This window comes from Coturnix japonica, chromosome 3 (genome assembly GCF_054131305.1).
Source record: "Coturnix japonica strain WE chromosome 3, WE-NBRP24, whole genome shotgun sequence".
Lineage (NCBI taxonomy): Eukaryota > Metazoa > Chordata > Aves > Galliformes > Phasianidae > Coturnix > Coturnix japonica.
Window position 1 is genome coordinate 99236157 of NC_140665.1, and position 21648 is coordinate 99257804.

General features: G+C 56.7%; 1 protein-coding gene across 15 annotated transcripts; it reads left to right on the plus strand.

Annotated features, from left to right (window-relative positions):
* The first annotated feature begins 313 nt into the window (after positions 1-313).
* On the plus strand, positions 314-21513 carry PTK2B (protein tyrosine kinase 2 beta). Of its 15 annotated transcripts, none has more exons than XM_015859767.3 (31): positions 314-512; positions 8854-9101; positions 10380-10558; positions 10645-10732; positions 10872-10951; positions 11096-11158; positions 11285-11339; positions 11494-11634; positions 11823-11897; positions 11969-12070; positions 12422-12539; positions 12971-13010; positions 13093-13139; positions 13250-13303; positions 13873-13970; positions 14057-14141; positions 14368-14468; positions 14554-14669; positions 14799-14899; positions 14978-15067; positions 15586-15790; positions 15882-15990; positions 16076-16141; positions 16746-16871; positions 17399-17545; positions 18379-18414; positions 18789-18816; positions 19086-19141; positions 19372-19515; positions 20320-20400; positions 20489-21513. In XM_015859767.3, the coding sequence occupies exons 1-31, from the start codon at positions 329-331 to the stop codon at positions 20702-20704; spliced, it is 3279 nt and encodes a 1092-aa protein (XP_015715253.2). In that variant the 5' UTR covers positions 314-328; the 3' UTR covers positions 20705-21513. The 15 variants fall into 15 exon arrangements, with proteins under 15 accessions (XP_015715253.2, XP_015715254.2, XP_015715255.2 ...); XM_015859768.3 differs by having other exon boundaries at positions 19095-19141; XM_015859769.3 differs by having other exon boundaries at positions 19098-19141.
* The last annotated feature ends 135 nt before the right edge of the window (positions 21514-21648 follow it).

A 21648-nucleotide genomic window follows, 5' to 3' on the forward strand; every position in this document is an offset into this window, starting at 1 on the left:
GTGGTCAGTGGGTATGGGGGGTGGGCATGGTGGGTGATCTATGAGGAGTTTTCCAACATTAATCACAGCCATGCCATCATAGAACTCAGTTGGAAGGGACCTTAAAGGCCACCTGGCTGCAATGAGCCGAGACAGCCACAGCTCCATCAGTGCTCGGAGCCCCATCCTGCCTGACCTTGTCTGTCTGCAGGGACATCCAGCACCTCTCAGGGCAACCACTGCTCATAGCGACAGTCTTTCAAAGCCCATCTCAATCCTCGGTCCTTGAACTTGCTCTTAAGCACCCGACAGGTACCGGCTCCTCCAGCTGAGGTCGGTCAGCCTGCAGATGGCAGCAACCACCTGCAGCAACCCAGCCGGTGGGGACCGCTGCCACCCACCACCCTATAGCTCGGAGGACACCCCCAGCACCGCTCCTGGGAGTCTCCCTGCTCCTTCGGCATCACTTCTCCCTTCTCCATCCCAAGACCCCCCATCCCACACCGTCCGGACCCTCCAGCCCTCGACCAAAAGTAAGTTGGTGCCTTCTACCCTCCGGCAGCCGCTACTCGAAGCCTTTTCCCGAAGCGCCGCTCGTTCCCTAGTGATGGGAGAGGTGCTATTAATAAATCCGGGCAGCTTTTATCGCTTCTCTCTGTGCCAATGAAGAGGGCGGTTTGGGGAAGGGGGGAGGCGGAGTGGGGTTGGTGATGGGGGGGGGGGGAAACCTGTTTCTCTCCGGCGTTTCGTAGCTACGAGCTCGCCCTCGGCACAGGAGCATGGGATGGCTCAGCAGGCTGTTGAACCAGCTCTCCTGTGAGTCCGGGGCTGAAGGTGGGGAGGGAGGATTGGGGTGGATGTAGGGGGGGAGAAGGGTTGTTTGGTTTTTGGTTTGCAGGGTTCATTTTTAATGTGGTTTAAGCCAATCCAGCTCCATGGGGCTGTGATGGTCGGGGCACAGCAGCGGCATCGCAGTGTGTGTGTCTTAAACTTGAACCTCTTTGGGAGCGCATGGAGAGGGGAAGGTGCACGTGGAGCTGTGCGGAGTGATGCTCGGAGCTGCTGTCCCTGTTCCTGCTGGTGATGGGGCACCTATTGCCCACCTGCTGCCCCTTTGCTGGGAGATATTGGCCTATGTTGGAGCAGCCCTGTGATACTCAGCATTGGGATTGCTTGGGGTTGGGCTGTCAGTGTGGCTCTGTGTGTATGGGAGTGCCACAGGGGGACAGCGGTGCCCTCAGTGCTCCTGGTCCCTAAGTGGGGGGTTGCCATGCCCTGAAGCCTTCTGTTCCCTTGAGCCCTCCACTTCTTAGGTGTCCTCCAGCACCCGGCTGTGGGGTGCTTGGCTTGGGTCTGGCAGCTGCGTTGCACCTCGGGGGGAAGGGGGATCAGCAGGCAGCACTTCTATGCCCCACTGTGGGGCTGTGCAGCCAGCTGGGACCCTCCATGCACTGGGTAGGGGACCCCCAAAGGCTTCTGCTTCCAGCTATGGGGGATCCATATAGGAGCAGGGGTAGCATCACCTCTCCCCATGCTAACACCCAGCTTGCCTTCATGTAGGGAAACCACTATGGGGCAGGAGGTGGCCGTGGAGGGGAATTCCCAGTATGAACCCATTTGCCCCATGGCTGCTGCCTGCAGCTGTGCTGTGCCTGCGGTCTGCAGAGCCAAAGGCTGAGGGGAAGGTGCCTGCAGATGGGCTTTGGGGAACTGCCTGTCTGCGGCTTTGCCCTGCTGCTTCCCCCATCGTGCTCAGCTTCCTGCATGGAAACTGGCCCATGTGGCAGTGCCCACCGCCCCCATAGCACCCCACTGCTGGTACTGTGTTGTGGGGAGGGGGGAAGGGAGAGCACCCCACTGCTCCTGCTCCCCTTCTGCTCCTTCAGCCCTCAGTATCCAACACCCCCAGTGCCGTATTGTGGGGCTGTGTGCTGCTATGTGACCACAGAGAGCCTCAGGTAATGAGGAGTCCCCAATGCACCCCACAAACAGGGCTGTGTACTGAGGGTGGAGGTGCTGCCAAGAGCCCTCCCCGCTGCCCCGGACGTTGGCACAGCAGCTCTTGCACCATCCTCATTCCTTCCTCATCCCCTTGCACAGCGCCGGGCTCCATGGGGGCCGCTTGCCAGCTCTTCCCAGGTAGGAGAGGCCCCATAACGCTGGGCCCCATGCCCACATTCCCAACCTGTCCCAACCTGTTACAGGGTCAAGGCAGTGAGCAGGTGAGGGGTCCTGCTGCCTTCCTCACCTCCCGCCCTCCTCTTCCTTCCCGGCGTTGCCGTGGCCTCATCCGGAAGCGGGCGGTGGGGAGGAGTGGTTTCAATACCAGTTCCAGCACAGGACACGCTGCTCCAGGTCCAGTGGGGGTGAAGGCAGCGTCAAGGTGAGCAGCACTGCTCACTTTAGGGAGCACGGTGCAAGGAAAGAAGGGGGAAACATGGAGTTGAGGGCAGGAAGTGGGAGCGGGATGTTGCGTCGGGGTGAGCTGGGCCGCGGCAGGGCGGGAGGTGCTGTGATGTTTTCCCAAGGGTTGGGTGCTGTGTGCCAGCATCGCCGTCATGAGAAGGGGATGGGAGGGCGAGAGGGGCTGATGCAACACTGGGTGCCTGTGGGCTGCTCTGGGTGCTGCTCTGGGTGGAGTTTCTCCATCGCCGTTGGCTTTGGGATGGATCATCCAAGCGGGATGTGTTGATCCTCCAAAGCTGGCTGCACGCGGGTGGTGCTGTGGGGAACTGCCTGCATCTCATGGTGGGGATGCTCCTGTTGCTGGGTCCCCAAAGAGTGTCTGAGTGCTGAGCCAGGGCTGGGAGGATGTGTCCAAAGTAGAGTGTGGGATGGAGCACCAGGCATGGGGCTGTGGTGTTATGTGAGGGGTGGGGAAGGCTCAGCCAGGCTGGGTCAGGGGGTGTCCTAAGGCTTCCTAAGCAGGAGTGCTGTGATAGCCATCCTGAGTGGGGCAGGTCACCCTAGGAATGGTCCCATTTCCACCTACTGCACCTACAGCAGATGTGCATGGCATGGCTGTGTGATTCATAGGGCAGTATCCACCCTGGGTGCATGGGGATGGATGCATGGGGCAATGCAGGAGCACCCATATGTGATGCACAGCACAGAGGTGTCCATCCAGGAGCACCCAAGTGGGATGGGGGCTGCAGGCCTCCCAGTCTGCAAAGGACAGGGCAGGATGCACAAGCCCGTGGTGTTGTTGGTGCATGCGTGGGGTGCAGTGCTGCTGTCCCCAGGCTCCACATCTCCATCCCTTTGTGCTCAGCTGTTTTTCAGTGCTCTGTGCTCAGGCTCGTGCAGGCTGTGGGGGCTGGGGAAGCGCCATCTGAATCACGTTGCTTTTTCCTTGGCACACTTATTACTCACAAGGAATAGACGTGAACCTTCCGTGGGAAGCGTTGCTACGTTCCGTTCTGCAGCAGCGTGCCAAGCTCAGGTCCCCTTCTCTAAGGAACAGCGGGGGGCTCAGCCCCAAACCCACAAGGATATGTTTCCCTGTGGGCAAAAATTGGGGGTTTTTTGTTCATATAGGGGCAGCACAGTGTGGGAGGGAACGGCCACAGTGCTCTGTTTGGGGAAGAGGCTGTGAAGGGGGAAGAGGAACACGGTGATGGTGATGCGCTCATAGCGCAGCTCCCGTGAGCCACTGGGAAACCTCCCCGTCCCCATTGAAGCTTCAGTCAGCGGCCACAGCTGGGAGCTGAACAGCAATGGGCCCCTGCACCGCTTCCTGAGCATCCACACAGCGCTGAGCACCTGCAGTGCGCAACCGCCACAGTGTGCAACCACCACAATGCAGATCTGAGACAATGCACATCGAGCACTATGCACGACTAATGCAATGTGCATCTAATGACCACAGTGTGCAACCACCACCGTGTACAACCACCATGCAGACATGGCCATGTTGCGTCCAGCCCAGATTACACAAAGGGCAAAGCAAGATGTGATCCTACAAACATTGCACAAACATTTAGTGGTGCATTGTGGCCATTGAGAAGGAGAAATGGCTTTGGAAAGGGGAGAAGGGAAGGGAAGGGAAGGGAAGGGAAGGGAAGGGAAGGGAAGGGAAGGGAAGGGAAGGGAAGGGAAGGGAAGGGAAGGGAAGGGAAGGGAAGGGAAGGGAAGGGAAGGGAAGGGAAGGGAAGGGAAGGGAAGGGAAGGGAAGGGAAGGGAAGTGCCCCCCGTTCCCCCATTCCCTGCCCACTCCAAGGATGAAGGAGCAGCATCGTGTTCCTGCAGGTTGCCTGGCGACGGGGATGCCTAGCGACCGGTACCAGCCGTGCCAGCCAACCATGCTTCATAGCCCTTCATTTCCTTCTGGCACAGAAAGGTTACCGGGAAATACGCCCACCCTGTTCCTGGGGAGCTGCTCCCCTCCACAAGCTTTCAGTGCTGCTCGGGGTTATTTTTAGGCTGGAGGAGCTGCGGGAGCAGTGCTGGATAGGGAAGGCTGTGGCTGAACCCTGCTGCTGCCCTGATGCTGTTCTCAGCCCCTCTCATCCCCATGGATGCCCACACCCCCACAGCCCCATTCTGGGAGCTGCTGGTTTGCTCAGCCCTTGTATTCTGTGCTGTTGTGCCTTGGTTTGCTTGGCAAAATCCAAGAAATAGCCCAGTGGTAGCTGCGTTATTACTTGGCCAAGTGGTAATTGCATTGTTAATTGTGAGGATGAGTGAGAGCACTGGGATTCAGAGCAGGGTTAGGGCACACTTATGGGGCCCTGGGAGCGTGGTCCTGCAGGTCCCATAGACTGGAAACATTCAGCAGGGAAAATGATTGATTTTGCCTCATTTCACTCAAAGATTAGATGGAAAACTGCAGGTTCCACGTGATCACTGCTGATGGTGGAGGCTTTTAGGGGGGACTCTTGCAATGGGGTCAGGCTGGAGACCCCCGTAGGGGGAGACCTGGCAGCAGCTTACATTTTGCCTCCACACCCACGTTGTCCCCTCCTCATTGCCTTGCACTGAGGGGCGGGGGGAGCCTTGTAGGGAGCCCAGATGGCTCTGCCTTGTCCCCTTGCTGGGACAGAAGCACAGCACAGACCAGAACACGCAGATCTTTCCCCCATGCCTGAGTCACCTCTTCAGCGAGCTCCGGCCGTGGGCGTGATGGCAGCGCAGCGTCTCAGTTCTGGTTCCTCAGCAGCGCCGCTTGTGTCGCCGTACCCAGCTGCTTAGTGCAGATCTGGGGCTGGGGGGAGGGGGCTTCCTGAGCCACCCCTGCAGCCAGAAACGCCCGTAGCAGAGTTTTCCCACTTGGCAGATGGGATTGTATCTCTGAAAATGGGGATGGATCTCTGAAAATGGGGCGCATCTCTGAAAATCGGGGTGTCTCTCTGAAAATGGGGGCACATTTCTGAAATTGGGGTATGTATCTGGCTGGAAATGGGAGTGATTCTCTGAAAATGGGAGTACACCTCTGAAAATAGGAATAAATCTCTGAAAATGGGAGTACACCTCTGAAAATAGGAGTAAATCTCTGAAAATGGGGCGCATCTCTGAAAATTCACTTCTGAAAATGGGGTACGTGTCTGAAAATGGGGGTTCACCTCTGAAAATAGGAGCGTGTCTCTGAAAATAGGGGTGCACCTCTGAAAATGGGGGTTCATTTCTGAATATGAAGGACATGTCTGAAAGTGGGGGTGTATCTCTGAAAATGGGGGTGCGGCTCTGAAAATAGGAGTGCGTGCTGGTGGGATGCTTAATCCTTCCATAGGAGACACAATAAAGGGAGTTGTAGTTGTAGTAAGCAAAGCATCAAATGGGTGGTAATGTATTAGGAGCTCTCCTTGATGCTGAAGATGTCCAATGGACGATTGTTGTTGGAGCTGGTTGAGTTTTTGGTGTTTTGGGCCAGCATTTTGGGGGTCTACAAGGTGGTTTTGGGATCTGCTAATGGTTTTGGGGTCTGCAAGCAGAGAGGGCAGCCCTCCAACCCCCCTGGGGCAGCCTGTCCCACTGTTGCAGCATGTGTCACTTCCTTTGCTTTGCGAAACACATTCTTCCCCTGATGGGGCCTGTCACGTGGGGCCCAAACCCAGCACCCCAAACCCATCCAGTGGGCACCCAGCACCAACACTGACTGCTGAAGATGCTGCCAGGGCTCTCCTTCTCCTTACTGCCTTATTACAGGGCTGGGATGGATGCAGACCCCCAGATTTGGGGGTTGGATGCATGAAGAGGGGTTGATAGGTGGTGACATCCTGCTCCCTGCTGGGGATGGGGCTGAAGTGATGGATGGGAGCTGGGCAGATATGGGGAGCAGGCAGCTGAGATAAGGCAGGCGTGCCCTGGAGCGTTCCTTGGTGTCCAGATTCCTCTGCCCCAGGGCTGGCAGAAAGCAGGAGAAATTGAGGCACGCAGCCTGTGCTGTGGGGTCCACATAGGGTGGTGCAGCCCCTGCTATAGGGTGCAGCCTCCAGGTGTGGGTGCTGCAGTGCAGTGCTATAGGTGCCACTGCTTCAACCCCTGCAGGAGCCTCTCTCTGCTCCCCCGGAACCATAACAATCCACCATGAGTCATTGAAATACCTGCAGCCATGGGGCAGGGCTGGGGCGAGGAAGGCGGCTGTAGGGTCCCTATGTCTGTCCCACACCATGGCATGGAAACGAGACCCTGCTGAAAGGACAAGGTAAATAGTGGGGGAGGTCCTAGTTATCCCTGTGCTTGGGGAGGAGGGGGGCTTGCAGCCCCACAGCTGGCACTTAGGGGGTGGAAATGCAGCGGGTTGGGGGCAATGTGTGGGGGGTGGGGGGGGATTTTGAGGGGTTTGGGTGAGCCGTGCCTCAGTTTCCCCACCTACACCGTGGGCACATGCGTGAGCCGCCTGTTGGGTGCTATGCAAACGCCTCTGCACACAGCAGGAAGCAGCAGCAGCTCCGTCAGCTCGGGGTGGGGACAAGGGACGGCCACCTCGCCGTAAGTGCCTCTCGCCCCCTCCTACCCCTACCCTGGGTGCCCCATAGGGAGCAGTGGGGAACAGACCTTCACCTTTCGCAATGGTGTTGGGGTTGGGAGGCGAGATGAGGACGGGCAAACTCGTCACACCGAGCTGGTGTCCGGGGGGGTGGGGTCCAAACCATCCCCCCAATGCGTGAGGATGGGTCACTCCATGATGTGACCGAGATTTGGGGTAGGGTTGGAGGGAGAAGGGCCGAGCATGAAACTATTTTGTGTCTCAAGAGTGCGTGGGAGCACCCAGAGGGACTTCCTGGTATGGGGCAGAGCGTAGTGGGGTGTCCCAGCCTTGAGGGGATGGGAAGGGGCTATGGGGGCACAGGGCTTGATGGTGGAAGTGATGATGCTGTGAGATCAAACTGAGTGAGGGGAGAAGCCGAGGTTGGGAGGAGAGGCGATGCTTTTGTGCGCTGAGCTTTGGTGGCTAACCCCAAAAGGAAAGCTGAGGGCTGGGCTGAGGGTGGCTAATTCTGCTTAACGTGACGGCTGCTTTCAGCACGGTGGGCAGGAAGCCACCAGCCAGCACCGCAAGACCCTCCTGATGCAGTGAGAAATAACCCAGTGTGAATGCTTGTTGTACTGTGGCACCGCCAGACCCTGGGAAATGCTGCCTGTCTCCTGCTTGCATCCCTTGGGGCACCATGGGATGGTTGTCACCTTGTCCAGAGGGTGTCACAACCCCACGGTGCCATGGGGAGAGCACAGACCCTGCAGGTCCCCATGTCACCCATCTGCCTCCAGGTCCCGTTGTCACCTACCTGTTTTCCTCCAGATCCCCATGTCACCCGCTTGCTTGCAGGTCTCCATAAGACCTGCTGCAGGGCAGACCCCAAGCACCATCCCTGTCCTCTCTATGCCTTCCCAGCTCTTCTCACCCCCTTCACATGCCAAGGACTCCCTCCCTGAGGCCATTCCCTGCAGCAGACCTGGGCTGACCCGTGGGACACCCTTACTCCTGTTTTCAAACAGTTCTGATCCTGTTTAATGAGTAACTGGAGAGCTGAGCTCAGAGAGGGAGAGGCCCCCAGGCCGAGCTTCCATGTTGGCTGCTTCACAGCTAAGTGCCTTTTGGCTGCTGGTGAGATGTGTGCACTGAGTGTGCCTGGCCTCAGCCTAACTGCATGCAAAGGGATGGGCCAAGCTGTGCCTTTACCCTTGTGCCCAGCTCACAGCCCAGAAATCCCTACAAAATAAAGGAGGAAAACAGGGGTGTGCTTGGGATCTGTCAGATCAACGCAGGCTAAATGTGGTTTCCAGTTGTTCTCAGCAAAATGAATAAGCCAAACCACTTCTGTTCCGGCCCAAAGGGACGTTTCTGAGCAGGCTTTTAAGTTGTGTGCCCTCTAAAAATAAAAGAGCAGATCAATATAAATAACTATCGCCCTTCCGGGCGTGGATGAGTCCGAGCTGCTTGCCCTGTTTTGCTCTGATCTCTGCACTGTCCCACACTGCAGAGCACACATAGACATGCCTTGGATATTGGGGGTGAGTGAATGGCTGGATGTGGGATGCTGGAGCAGGAGGGATTCATTATTCCAGTTAATAGAGATGGGGATGTATGGGCACACTGCTCCGGAGGTGATGGGGATTAATAGGTGTTGTTTGTGAGGGGATGGGGTCGCAGAGGTGTTGCTCTGGAGGTGATGGGGATATATGGGTTCATTGCTTTTTGGGTTCTGGGGACATAGGGCATAGCTCCAGATGGGATGGGGACACAGAGCTGTTTGTTGCTCCAGAGGTAGAGAGACAGAGATGTCACTCTGGAAGTGACATGGACACATTGCTCCAGAGGGGCCCTCTGTTGCACTCCTTTGTCTCCATCATCTCCTCCATCATACCCCTCCTTTTCTCCCCACCCTCCCTATTTGTCCCCACCTGGCTGACGCAGCTCTTGTCTCCCCGCAGGGAAGGGATGCTCAGCCCCTAGCACCCCCCCGGCCATGAGCATGTCAGCCCTCCCTGAGCCTCTGAGCCGCCCAAGGAGCAGCTCCTTCCGCAGCCTGGCTGGGACGCTGGAGGCCAACCTGGGCATGGGGACCCTGGAGGTGGATAGGGAGGAGATGCGCATCCTCAAGGTGTGCTTCTACAGCAACAGCTTCAACATGGGCAAGAACTTCAAGCTGGTCAAGTGCCCCGTGACGACGGAGATCCGGGTATGTAGGCATAGAGCACATGGAGATGGGGTGGTGGTGGTGGTGGGGATCTTTTTGTCTATCTGGTGGCAGAGGGAACATGGCTGGAGGGCAAGGAGATGATCTTGATGCAACCAACAGCCCAGTTGGCCCTTTATGGCCAGCAAAGAGCAGTTCCCATGCCGTGGAGTAGAAATAGAATCAATGAACTTGGAAGACCTTTAAGATCAGCAAGTCCAACTGTCAACCCATCACCACCATGCGCACTCATAGAATCAGTGGGGTGGGTTGGAAAAAGACATTCAAGATCACCAGGTCCAACTGTTGGCCCACACCACATCCCTAAAGAGAATCATAGAATGACTGAGGCTGGAAAAGACCTCTAAGATCATCAAGTCCAACTGTTGACCTATCCCCACTAAACCATGACCCTGAATAGGATCATAGAATGACTAAGGCTGGAAAAGACCTCCAAGATCATCAAGTCCAACTGTAGCCCCACCATCACCACAGCCTCTAAACCACGTCCTGGGATGGTTGGAGGGTTGGGATGGTGTTGTAGCTCACTGGGAGGCTTGGATCCCAAAGACCCGGTGGAGAAGGGGTTGGAGATGTCTCAGTGTCTCCCCACAGACGTGGTGTGGTGTCTCCATGTCAAGAGCCACATCCATGGGGAGATGCTGAGACCTCCCTAGCCCCTTCTCCAGGGATGGACTCCACCACCTCCCTAGGCAGCCTATCCTGGTGCATCTCCACTCTTTTGGAGAAGAATATTTTCCTAATACCACACCTGAACCTCCCTTGGTGCAAGTTGAGGCCATCACCTCTTGTCCTAAAGTGTCCCTGCTGTCCCCACACCCTCCTGGGGATGCTCAGTGCTCCGCCATGCTGCAGCTGATGCTATGCATCCAAGGGTAGCTCTGCTGAGGTGCAAGGGTGGAAATGACCTGGTCAGGCTTTTACCCCTCACTGCAACACACCAGAGAGCTCAGGCGAGATGCATGCAGGCTGCAGGTTGGTGCAGAGCGGGCTGAAGGCATCTCAGGTGGAGGCTGCAGAGGCTGTGGTCTTGCAAAGGGACTGTGGGTTTGTAGCATTTCCTCCTCATTTTTGAGACCTGTTGGCTCATGCAGAATGTGAAGGCTTGGGATCGTGTCCCTTTCTCAGCTGCAGTTTGTACTTGAGAGGGTGTGTATGGGTGTACACGGTGCTTTGTAAGGGTGAACCCACAGCAACCGAGGGGACAGCTCTTAGCATCTGCAGGGCTCTGAGCCCCGCTCAGCTCATCCCTGTCCCCAGGAGGTGATCAGATCCATCCTGGTGAGCGGCCGCATTGGACCCGACATCCAGCTGGCCGAATGCTACGGGCTGCGCCTGAAGCACGTCAAGTCAGATGAGATCCACTGGCTGCACCCCGAGCTGACGGTGGGTGAGGTGCAGGAGAAATACGAGTGCCTGCACCTGGAGGCCGAGTGGAGGTAGGGGACAGGGAACTGGGCACAGGGTGGGGGGTCCCTCTGTGTTCCACCCCCCATAACTCAGCGGGATTGTGCTGTGCCCCCAGGTATGACCTGCAGATCCGCTATCTGCCTGAGGACTACATGGAGCGCTTCTTAGAGGACAGGACCACACTGCTCTACTTCTACCAGCAGGTTCTCCACAGCCCCTTCCCCTTTGCTGGGCTTCACCTCTTTCCCAGCCTATTGTACCCCAAGGAGGGATCCCAAAGCGCATGCACACCCCTGTGAGCATCCTCACCCACAATCCCTGAGCTCTGTTTCTCCCCATTAGCTCCGCAGCGAGTACATGCAGAACTACGCCAGCAAGGTGAGCGAGGGCATGGCCCTGCAGCTGGGCTGCCTCGAGCTCAGGTACGTGCTGCTGGGTGCTTGGGGAGCAGGAGGGGGCTTCCAGCACCCAGCTCAGGGGGCAGAGCCCTGGGGGGGGGGAAGCACACAGAGCAGGGATGCACGAGGATGCACAAACAGCTGTCTGACATCGCTCCCTTCCTGCAGGAGGTTTTACAAAGACATGCCCCAAAATGCACTGGATAAGAAATCCAACTTTGAGTTCCTGGAGTGAGTAGCCCCTGTGCTGGGAGCAGCCCTGCTGCACCGTGTGCCCCTTGCTTTGTTGCTGCAGCCCCTAACGTGTTATCAGTCTGCACGTGGCCCCTTGACATGTGCATGGTCTCTGCTCTGCAGGAAGGAGGTGGGCTTGGACCTGTTCTTCCCCAGCCAGATGCAGGAGAATCTGAAGGTGAGGGTTGTGCATGCGGGGATTACCTGCGAGCAGCTCTGGGTGCACGCTGGGTGTGCATGCAGATGCATGTCTATATCTGAGCTGAATGCATGCATATCTGCGTGCCTGCTTGCACCCCGTGGCACACACCACATCCTTGCTCTGCCCGCAGCCCAAGCAGTTCCGCAAGATGATCCAGCAGACGTTCCAGCAGTACGCGCTGCTGCGGGAGGAGGAATGCATCCTCAAGTTCCTGCATACACTCTCCACCTTTGCCAACATTGACCAGGAGAGCTATCGCTGCGAGCTCATTGTGAGTGCACGGAAAAGGGGGCAATGGGGGCTTTGGGGCCTGGGGGCACTGAGAGGGGCTGCTGCAGCACCCCATGCAATCACAGTGGGTGCGTGCTGCTTCTCCAGGGCATCACAGTGGGTAGGAGAGAGATGGATTTGGGGACCTCCCCCCCCAAAATGCTCATCCTTCCTCTGTCTCACACACAGCAAGGGTGGAACATCACGGTGGACCTGGTCATTGGGCCAAAGGGCATCCGGCAGATGACAAGCAAGGAAGCCAAGGTAGGGGGACACAAAGGGGTGAGGATACCCCCAGGGCAAATGCTGGGGTCTGACAGTACTTTTGCCTGCAGCCCACCTGCCTGGCTGAGTTCAAGCACATCAAATCCATCAAGTGCTCCAGCGTGGAAGAGGGTCGGGCTGTGCTGCAGCTGGGGCTCAGCGGCACCCCCCAGGTGAGGCAGCCCTGGCACTGGAGGGGACATTAGCAGGTTTTTGTAGGTGGGATGTGGATGGACATGGGATGGTGTCTTGTTCCTGCAACGGTCAGCTCCATTCCCACTGGTGGGCTAGGTTAGGGTTACTTAGGGTTAGGGTTAGGGCTCCTTCCTAAAGCCATGGCCATGGTGGTGCTTTGGCCTCAACCAAAGTGCCTGGGGTAGCTCTGCTGGGGGATGGGGTTGAGGATGGAATGCTGGCTGGGATGGTGCTGTGTGATGTGGGGAGGTGGTACCCAAATCATCCCCCGTGCTCCAGTTTTTGGAGGCCATGAACAGCCTCTTACTGATCCCTATTGCCTGCTCCAGTCCCTGGCCATCAAGACATCATCTCTGGCCGAGGCAGAGAACATGGCTGACCTCATCGATGGCTACTGCCGGCTGCAGGGGGGCCTGGACACATCCCTCATCGTCTTCCCCAGGAGAGGTGGGTCATTTATGGGTCCATACAGGTGCAGGCATCTCCCTGCTGTGAATGTCCCCACCAAACTCCATTGGCAACCCATCCATGCCCCATTCCATGCCTTCTTCCCCCACTCCAAGGGCTGCAGCATCATCCACAACTTCCCAGCCATTAGCCCAACCTGAGACCCTGCACACTTGCTTCATGCGTGCTTGCACCTGGTTCGACTCTAGCCAAGGGGTGGTGGCATTTCCATAGCAAGAAGTGCTATGGAGCAGGCACTCTTGCTCCATAGCTTCCATTGCTAATGCCTTCCCAAACAACATGGGGAGCTGCTGGGGAGCAGAGTCATGGCTGCCCCTTGTCTGCACTGTATGGGGGGACACAGAGGAGTCCATACCCCAGCTGGGGTGCATGGCACAGCTGGTATGTGACTGCCTGCTGTCCTCCCACAGAGAAGGAGAAGAGGAGCAGCCTTCCACGGATCCCCGTCCCGTGAGTATTGCAGGGGGTGCTGGGACCCCTGCCTTGCCCCACTGTGCCCTGCTTGCTGACCCCAATCTCCCCCTGCCCGCAGGCACCTGGAGGAGAGGCACTCTGCTGTGTCCGACAGCCTCAGTGTGGGTGAGTTGAGGATCCCCTTCTTCTCCACTGACTGTGGGTGGGGAGCTCTGGGATGGGCACTTTGCCTTTCCCTGACTACATCTCTGCCTTCTGCCTTTGTCTTGCCCCAGACTCTGAGATTTATGCTGAAATCCCTGATGAGACCTCACGCCCGAGATCCGGAGGTGGGTGTCACCCCTTGGGTGCCCTCCTGCTCATCTCCCTCCAGCTACCATCTCCCTATTCTCCCTTTCTTCCTGCCTCTCCCAGTTTTCCACCACATCCCCAACAGTGCCTAAAGTTGGTTGGGCCCATTCTGCCCAACTTACCCATCATCCCATCTCCCCGCGACCACTGTCCAGTCTCCTCCCTACATCCAACTCCCCCTTGCTCCCATTATACTTATTTCTTCTTCCTCCTGCCCATCAAAGTTTCCCACCCCATCCTCACCATTGCCTAAATTTGGGGGGTTGGTTTTGCCCAGTTTGCCCATCTTGCCCATCATCTTCTCTCCCTACACCCATTATCCCATCTCCCTGTGCCCACCATCTCCCTGTTTTCTCCTTCCTCCTGCCCACCCCCATTTCCTACCCCATCTCCAACAGTACCAAAATGTGGGGGCTAGGTTTTGCTCACCCTGCCCATGATCTCCAATCCCTATGTCTGTCATCTCCCTATGCCATAAATCTCATCTCCCTGTGTCCATCATCTCGTCTCCCTATGCCCACCATCTCCCTATGTCTACCCATGTCAGCCCAGCACTACGGGATCTGCCGGGAGGACGTCACACTGGGAAGGATCCTGGGGGAAGGTTTCTTTGGAGAGGTGTATGAGGGCACCTACACCAACCCGGTGGGTGTGCAGTGCTGCCTCCTCCCCACCCACCTCCTCTGTGTCGGAGGGGAGTGGGATTGAGCTGCCCCCATCTCTGCTTGCAGAAAGGGGAGAGGGTGAATGTGGCTGTGAAGACGTGCAAGAAGGACTGTAGCCCTGAGAACAAGGACAAGTTCCTGAGCGAGGCGGGTATATCATTGCAATGCAGAGCAGAGCAGGGTGGAATCTTGTGTGAGGGGAGGTGGGCACCATCTGTACATAAACCCATTGGAGTCCTGTTGTGAACAACAGGAGCACCCTAGCAGTTCTTGCTGCTCTGGTTGCATGGCACAGAGCTTCCCCTGCACTCCTAGTGGGGTTGGGGCTGCTGGAGGTTCCCATGTGATAGGGAACCTAAGGCAGGGTCTCCCCGCAGTGCTGATGAAGAAGTTGGACCACCCCCACATTGTGAAGCTCATTGGCATCGCAGAGGAAGAGCCCACCTGGATCATCATGGAGCTGTACCCCTATGGGGAGGTGAGGGGGCTGATATTGCTGGGGGCTGTTTCCCCCACCTTGGTGCTACCTTTCAGCCCTTGAACCCCCACATGTTTTCTTGCAGCTGGGCCAATACCTGGAGCAGAACAAGCACTGCCTCGCTGTGCCCACGCTCGTCCTGTATGCACTGCAGATCAGCAAAGCCTTGGCATACCTGGAGGCCATCAACTGTGTGCACAGGTGGGGTGGGAGCCGCAGGGCAGCAGCAGGGGCTGGTAGCACTCCTAGCAGATTTGATTTGCAGCCGGAGGAGCTTCTCTGGGTGTGATGGTCTAGCCCTCATTCCCAGTCAAAGTACTGTCCTTGCAGGGACATTGCAGTGAGGAATATCCTGGTGGCCTCCCCAGAGTGCGTGAAGCTGGGTGACTTTGGGCTCTCCAGGTACATTGAGGATGAGGAGTACTATAAAGGTAAAGCAGTGTGTGATGTGGGCTTGTGTCAGCCCATCTGCAGCCATGAGCATGGCTGCCATCTATCTGTCCCTCCAGCGTCCGTCACCCGCCTCCCCATCAAGTGGATGTCCCCTGAGTCCATCAACTTCCGACGCTTCACAACAGCCAGTGACGTCTGGATGTTTGGTAGGTAGTGGGATGGAGATGGGACAGATCCTGGGCACATCTGGGGCAGCATCATGGTGCACAGGGGCATATCCTGCTCTGTTGCGGCGGTGGTAGCTCAGCCTTGGGGGAAACCTTTTGGAGCAGAACCTTTGTGGTTCCAACTCCTGAATTTGGGATGCTCAACTGTCATTGAGAGCGTCCTGTATTCAAGATGTCAACTGCCAGTGGGGGCATCCCACATCCAAGATGCTCAACCGTCACTGGGGGTATCCCAAACTTGAGATGTTAAACCATCATTGGAAGCAACCCGCATTCAAAGTACTCAACCACCATTGTGGGCATCCTGCATTCAAGATGCTCAGCCGTCACTGAGGGCATACTGAATCTGAGATGCTCAGGGCTCTGGGTTAAACACTACTCCCTAAAAACACCCAGAGCCTGGCTCTGTCACCACATCCCCAAAACCCTGGGCAAGGGGATGGTCCCTAGAGTGGTAACTCTGGCATCATCTGTGATTTATCCCCTGTGCTTTGCAGCTGTGTGCATGTGGGAGATCCTGAGCTATGGCCGGCAGCCCTTCTTCTGGCTGGAGAACAAGGATGTGATCGGGGTGCTGGAGAGGGGTGACCGCCTGCCCAAGCCCGACCTCTGCCCACCCATCCTCTACACCCTGATGACGCGCTGCTGGGACTATGACCCCAGCGAGAGGCCCAAGTTCAAGGACCTGGTTTGCAGCTTGAGGTAATGGGAGAGATTTCAGGGCACCTTCCTCCTCTACCCATCCATCCCATTCATCTTATGGCACTGAGGTCCCCTCCCTCTCCCCCTGCAGCGACATTTACCTGATGGAGAAGGAGCTGGCCAAGGAGCAAGAGCGAAACAACCGCCATCGGCCTCCCAAAATCATGGAGCCACCAACCCTGCAGGAGCCACCCCCCAAGGTGGGACATGGACAGGATGCTGCAGGGCAAAATGGGATGTCTCCTTACTTGCAGCCCCCTCATCTTTCTTCCTCTGCTCCCACAGCCCAGCAGACCGAGGTACAAACCTCCACCCCAGAGCAACCTCCTGGCGCCCAAGCTGCAGTTCCAGGTAAGGCTGTGTGCCCCGAGCAACCCTTGGGAGACACTAGGGCAAGTGTAGCCCCAGGAAGCTGAACCCAGAGCTCCAGCCCTCAGAGCTGGTGACTTTTGGGACTCAGAGCCACTAAGTGCCAGCAGGACAGTGTGCTGCTTGTCTGCCTCAGAGCTCCGAGAACAGCTTTTGTCCCAGGGTAGGACAGTTGCAAAGCTCCCTCATCCCGCTGGCAATGCTCTTCCCGTCCTGTTATCAGTGCTCCTCCATTTTGCTGGCAGTGCTCTCACAGTCCCATGTACATGCACAGCTGCAAGGAGAGGAGGTCTGCTGTGCTCCAGTGCTGCCTGCAGCTGAGTTTGGCTGCAGTGCAGGAGTGCAGATCACCACGAGTTCATACCATTCCTTGGAGCATCCCTGCACTCTTGGATGCTTTTTGGAGCCAGACAAAGGTTTGGGTAGGAGCATAGTTTTGGGAGCAAGCCTCGTGGCGAAGAAGGTCCTATGCTGCTCCTCTGTGACGTCCTGCTGTGAAAGCTGCTGTCCCACACTCTTTGCTCTGTCCATGTGTCTGTCTGTCTGCCCGCTCCCATGGCTGTGTTCCGTGCCCGCCTTGCCACAGGTGCCCGAGGGTCTGTGTGCCAGCTCACCCACCCTCACCAGCCCCGCTGAGTACCAGTCTCCAGCCAACTCCCTGCACACCCCTCCGCTCCACCGCCACCAGGTCTTCAAGCGCCACAGCATGCGGGTAAGAGAAGGAGCCGAGGACGTCATGAGGACCACATCGAGGAAGGGGCTTGGTGGGGGGATGCTCTGTGCTTGGCAGTGCTGCCTGTGCTGCTTCCAGCTGTGTGCTCGATCCTGCGCTGCACTGCTTGAGGCTGGAAGTGCTGCTGTGATGTTTGCATGCATGCACACCAAAGTGGAGGTGTGGTGGTGGAGGAGATGCTGGCATGGAGTGCCCAAAATCAAGCTGGGGTTCTCTGGGGTTGGGTGGCTGCAGCATTATCGCCTGGTGTTTGGCTCCTGAGCACCACTGCATGGCCCCAAAATCAGGGGCAGGTGTTGCCTTGCATCTGGCAATGCTCTGCTGGTTGGTTTGGCACAATCCCAGCACCATGAGCACCTGCACTGTGGGCGCAATGCACTGCCCCAGTGCTGAGCTGCATGCCCACAGGCCTGGTGCATGGCTTTGCATGTGCAGAGCTGTACCAAAACCACATGGGGAGGCTCCTGGTGCTGAGCCCCCCCATCCCTGCCTGCTCCATGCATCAGGAGGAAGACTTCCTTCGTCCCAGCAGCAGGGAGGAGGCACAGAAGCTGTGGGAGATGGAGAGGCTGAAGATGCGGCAGGTGCTGGATAAGCAGCAGAAGCAGATGGTGGAGGACTACCAGTGGCTGCGACAGGAGGAGAAATCCCTGGTGGGTGACATCGGGATGGGGACAGACTTCGAGCTGGGTGCTCCCAGCTCTCACATTGCCACCAAGCACCAAGCTGCAGCTTGCTTCATACAGTATAACCACAATTGCAGCACGCCGCAGGTCTCACAGCAGGCTCGCAGCTCCAGCTGTTTGTGCACAGCTGGAGATGTCAGGGCAGCCCCCATCACCAACCCACTCACACCTCTCTGTGTTTTGCACCTCGCCGAGCTGCGATGGGAAGTGAACACTTTGACAACTGAGCAACATTTTAAATGCAATTGCGTCTTCGTGAGCTTTTATAATGCTTTTTAAAGCCGGCGTCAAGGTAGCTAATGTGTGACTAATGCACCAGCAGCAGTGAGATGGAAGATCTTTTATTAGCGCGACTGACGCAGCCATGGAGCAATGCCCGGCTCTGGTGCTGCAGCAGCATTTTGGGGAGTAGCAGCACTTTGAGGGGCAGCAGCTCTGGGTCCTGGTGACCTATGGAAGGAATGAGGACAGGGACAGGGCCATGAGGGGCTGTTGGGTTGCAGAGATGGGCCATGCTTCTGGGGTGTATATTTGGGGTCTCCTGGGGGCAGGAAAACCATGAAGGTCTCCAGAGGTCAAAGATGGGTTTTCCTGGATGATGTTGGGCAAAGTGAAGGAGGGAATGCTTCTTTTCTTGTTGGGAATTGGGGTGAAAGAATCAGGATTTGGGAAAGTTTTGCCATGGTGGGAGTAGAGGGGAGGGAACAGTTATCCGGAGTTCCCATCTTTCCTTTTCCCTCCCTTTTCCCTTATCTTTCCCTTTTCCCATCGCCTCTCACAAACCTTCTCCCCTTTTGCAGGACCCAACGGTGTTCATGAACAACAACACTGCTCTGGTGAGTGCTGCCAGCCCCAGGGAACCCTATCGAGTACATTCATCTGCAGAGGGGCTCTCCTCCTTGGGGTTGGGCAGGAGATTATGTACAGCTTGTGATGGTCCCAGCTGCCCTTCTTCCAGCCCTGCTCTTGGAAGCACTTAAGGATTGCTGGGCTCAAATCACTTTCAGTGGTCATGCTGGGAAAGCCTTGTACCCCCATTGCAGAAAACTTGTCCAAAACTCTTAATGGGGTACAATGCTTGTGGTCCAGACCTGCCCCCTGAGACCCCCTGCAATGGGGATACCTCCACCCTGAGGCAATGCCTCCTCTACTCTTGCTCCTCTGAACAGGATTTCCCACCTCTCATTTGCTGCTGTTTCTTCCCCTACAGCTGCTCCCGGAGAAGGAGACGGATTACAGTGAGTGTCCCTGCTGCCTTTTGCACCAGCCCTATTCCAGCAATCCCAGATCATCACCAGGAGCAGCTCCGCCTGCCCCAAGGGCTCTCTGCCTGTACCACATGCGGGGGGGCTGAGCTGCAGGCATCCCCTTTTCCTTGCCCTGATGGTGGAGGGGAGGTGGCATACAGCTGTGTCAAGCTGGGGTGTCCTGAGTGGTGTGGGGCATGAGGGACATGCACACACATCCAGGGAGCATCCAGAGTAACTCGCCTTCCTTTCCCTTACTGATGGTGTAGCAGAGTTCACGGCACCCCCACAGAAGCCTCCAAGACTTGGGGCACAGGTAAGACCTCCTCAGACAGCCACTATGGTCCAAGTCTTCCTCCACAACCATTTACTTCTGTTTGTTTGCAAGACAGGATTTCTTGGACCAAATAAGCAGTGTCCAAGTCATGGGTGGGATGTGGATGGATCTGGGGTGCAGAGACTGGCCAGGGTTCCCCACTGATGTAGGTTTATTCCCTCCTTTCTCCCTTGCTGTCCTGAGCCCACTGTGCTCCTGTTCTCCTCCAGTCCATCCAACCAGCCCCTACTGCCAACCTGGACCGCACAGATGACACAGTGTACAGCAACGTCATGGACCTGGTGAAGGCTGTCCTGCAGCTGAAGAATGAGATCAGCCTCCTGCCCCCAGAGGGGTACATCCTCGTGGTGAAGGTAAGGGATGCAAAGGGGTAGTGCCAGGCCTCCTGTGGGGGATCATGGAGGGAGTTGGGAATCAGTCTGCTGAGCTGCTCCCACCAAGAATCCTTTTTGGAAAGAATTATATGTATAGGAGGGAGCATTAGTATCACACCTTGGGTCCTTGGGTCAATGGTGGGAGCAATTCTAGGATGTCTTGCTCCTCCAGAGGATCCTAGGCTCAGTGACGGGAGGATTTCCAACATGCCCTGCTCCTTCCCCTTGGCCTTGTGTCAATAGAGGAGCATTTCCAACGTCTTGTTCCTCCGACGTGCCCTTGTGTCAATAGCAGGAAGAATTCCAACATGCCCTGCTTCTCCATTGAGTCTTTGGGTCAGTGGTAGGAGCAATTCCAGCATACTGTGCTCCTCCATTGGGTTCTTGGGTCAAGAGTGGGAGTGTTTCCAACATGTCTGGCTCCTCCTTTGGGTCCTTGGGTCGATGCATAGCATTTCCAATATATCCTGATCCTCTGTTGCATCCTTGGGTCAGTGATGGGAGCACTACCAATATATCCTGCTCCTTTTTGGGGTCAGTGGGAGAGCATTTCCAACATACCCCACTCTTCTCTTCTGTTGAGTCTTTGGACCAACAGAGAGTATTTCCAACACGTCCTTGTGTCCGTGTGTCAATTCCAGTATGCCCTGTTCCTCCATTGGGTCCAAGGGGAGCATTTCCCCCCATTCTTCTCTCCCCACTGGGATCCTTAAATCAGCATCAGGGGCTATGCACCGCTGTCCTGTGCTTGGAGCCATTCTAACCCTACCGCTTACCCCATAGAATGTGGGCCTGTCCCTCCGCAAGCTGATCGGCAGCGTGGATGAGATCCTCCCCATCCTGCCCGCCACTTCCCGCACCGAGGTAGGGCTGCAGCTTCTCCCATGGGGCTGGGGATGATGGAAGGGGCTTAGGGACATCCCCACATATAACCTATGCATGTCATCGCCAGATTGAAGGGACCCAGAAGTTGCTCAACAAGGACTTGGCTGAGCTCATCAACAAGATGCGCCTGGCACAGCAGAACGCCGTCACCTCGCTGAGCGAGGAGTGCAAGAAGCAGATGCTGACGGCCTCCCACACCCTGGCTGTGGATGCCAAGAACCTGCTGGACGCTGTGGACCAAGCCAAGGTCCAGGCCAACCTGGTGAAGCTGTGCTTGGAGTGAGGGAACGTGAATGGGTAGGGAAGGTGAAGAGGAGGAGAGGAAACACCACATGGGTTGGTGGCGATGGGAGGAGAGCGGTGTGGACGAGCTGGCTTCTGTGTGTCTCCTGTGGCCTCGCCACCCTGTCCTCCATGTCCCCCTCCTCCTGCTGCTTGTGTCTTTAGCATCATCTCGTCAGTCTTCTGAAGAAAGGAGGGGCCTGGTAACGCATCCCTCCAAAGGACTGGGGGTGGCCTGGCTGTCCCCAGGGGTGGATGAAGGTCCCTTTGGCTCGGTGGCCACCAGTGGGGCTGTGTGTCCATTCAGTCCATTCAATGGGGCTGTCCAGTGGGTCCATACGTCTATCTAGTGGGTCCCCATGTCCGTCCCATGGCCCATCCCAGGGGCAACACATCCAACTGGGGACCCGCATCCTGCTGCCCTGCGCCGAGAGCTGGAGACACAGTGATCAGGGGAGCTGGCTTCCCAGGAGGGGCTCACTGGAGGGACTGTTTGCATTTCCTTGTACATTATATAGAAGAGTTTATTTAATGATGGACGTGCGTCAGGTCAGTTCTCGCATCCAGCCTTAGCCTGGGGAGCGTGGGAGGGATGGGTCCCTGTACCCGCAGCCATCAGTGCCACAAACCAGCCGGGAGAATGGGGCCTCTTCCAGCTGAGTTTGCTCCAACCTGCTCTATGTAAACGACAGCAACAACAAAATCTTTGTTTGGTTTGTGCTTGAATTGGAAATCGTACGATTCGGGCTTTTCCCCAGCATCTTCCCACAACGCTGCTTGCGCTGGCTGAGATAAACCATGCACCAAGTCCTGCTGTGCCTTTGCTTGCTGATGTCCCCCTCTCCTGGAAGAGAATGCAGGTTGGATGCCAGAACCCTGCAGCAAGGGTGTCTCTCATTCACCTCTGGCTGTAAAACTATAGGATCATTCAGGTTGGAGAAGACC

Excerpts from the sequence above, each read along its gene's own strand:
- PTK2B (XM_015859767.3), top strand. The coding sequence starts at position 329 with ATGGCAGCAACCACCTGCAGCAACCCAGCCGGTGGGGACCGCTGCCAC. Across the intron at positions 13,140-13,249 it reads GTCCGACAGCCTCAGTGTGG|ACTCTGAGATTTATGCTGAA; the intron begins GTGAGTTGAGGA and ends GTCTTGCCCCAG. Across the intron at positions 14,142-14,367 it reads CAAGTTCCTGAGCGAGGCGG|TGCTGATGAAGAAGTTGGAC; the intron begins GTATATCATTGC and ends GTCTCCCCGCAG.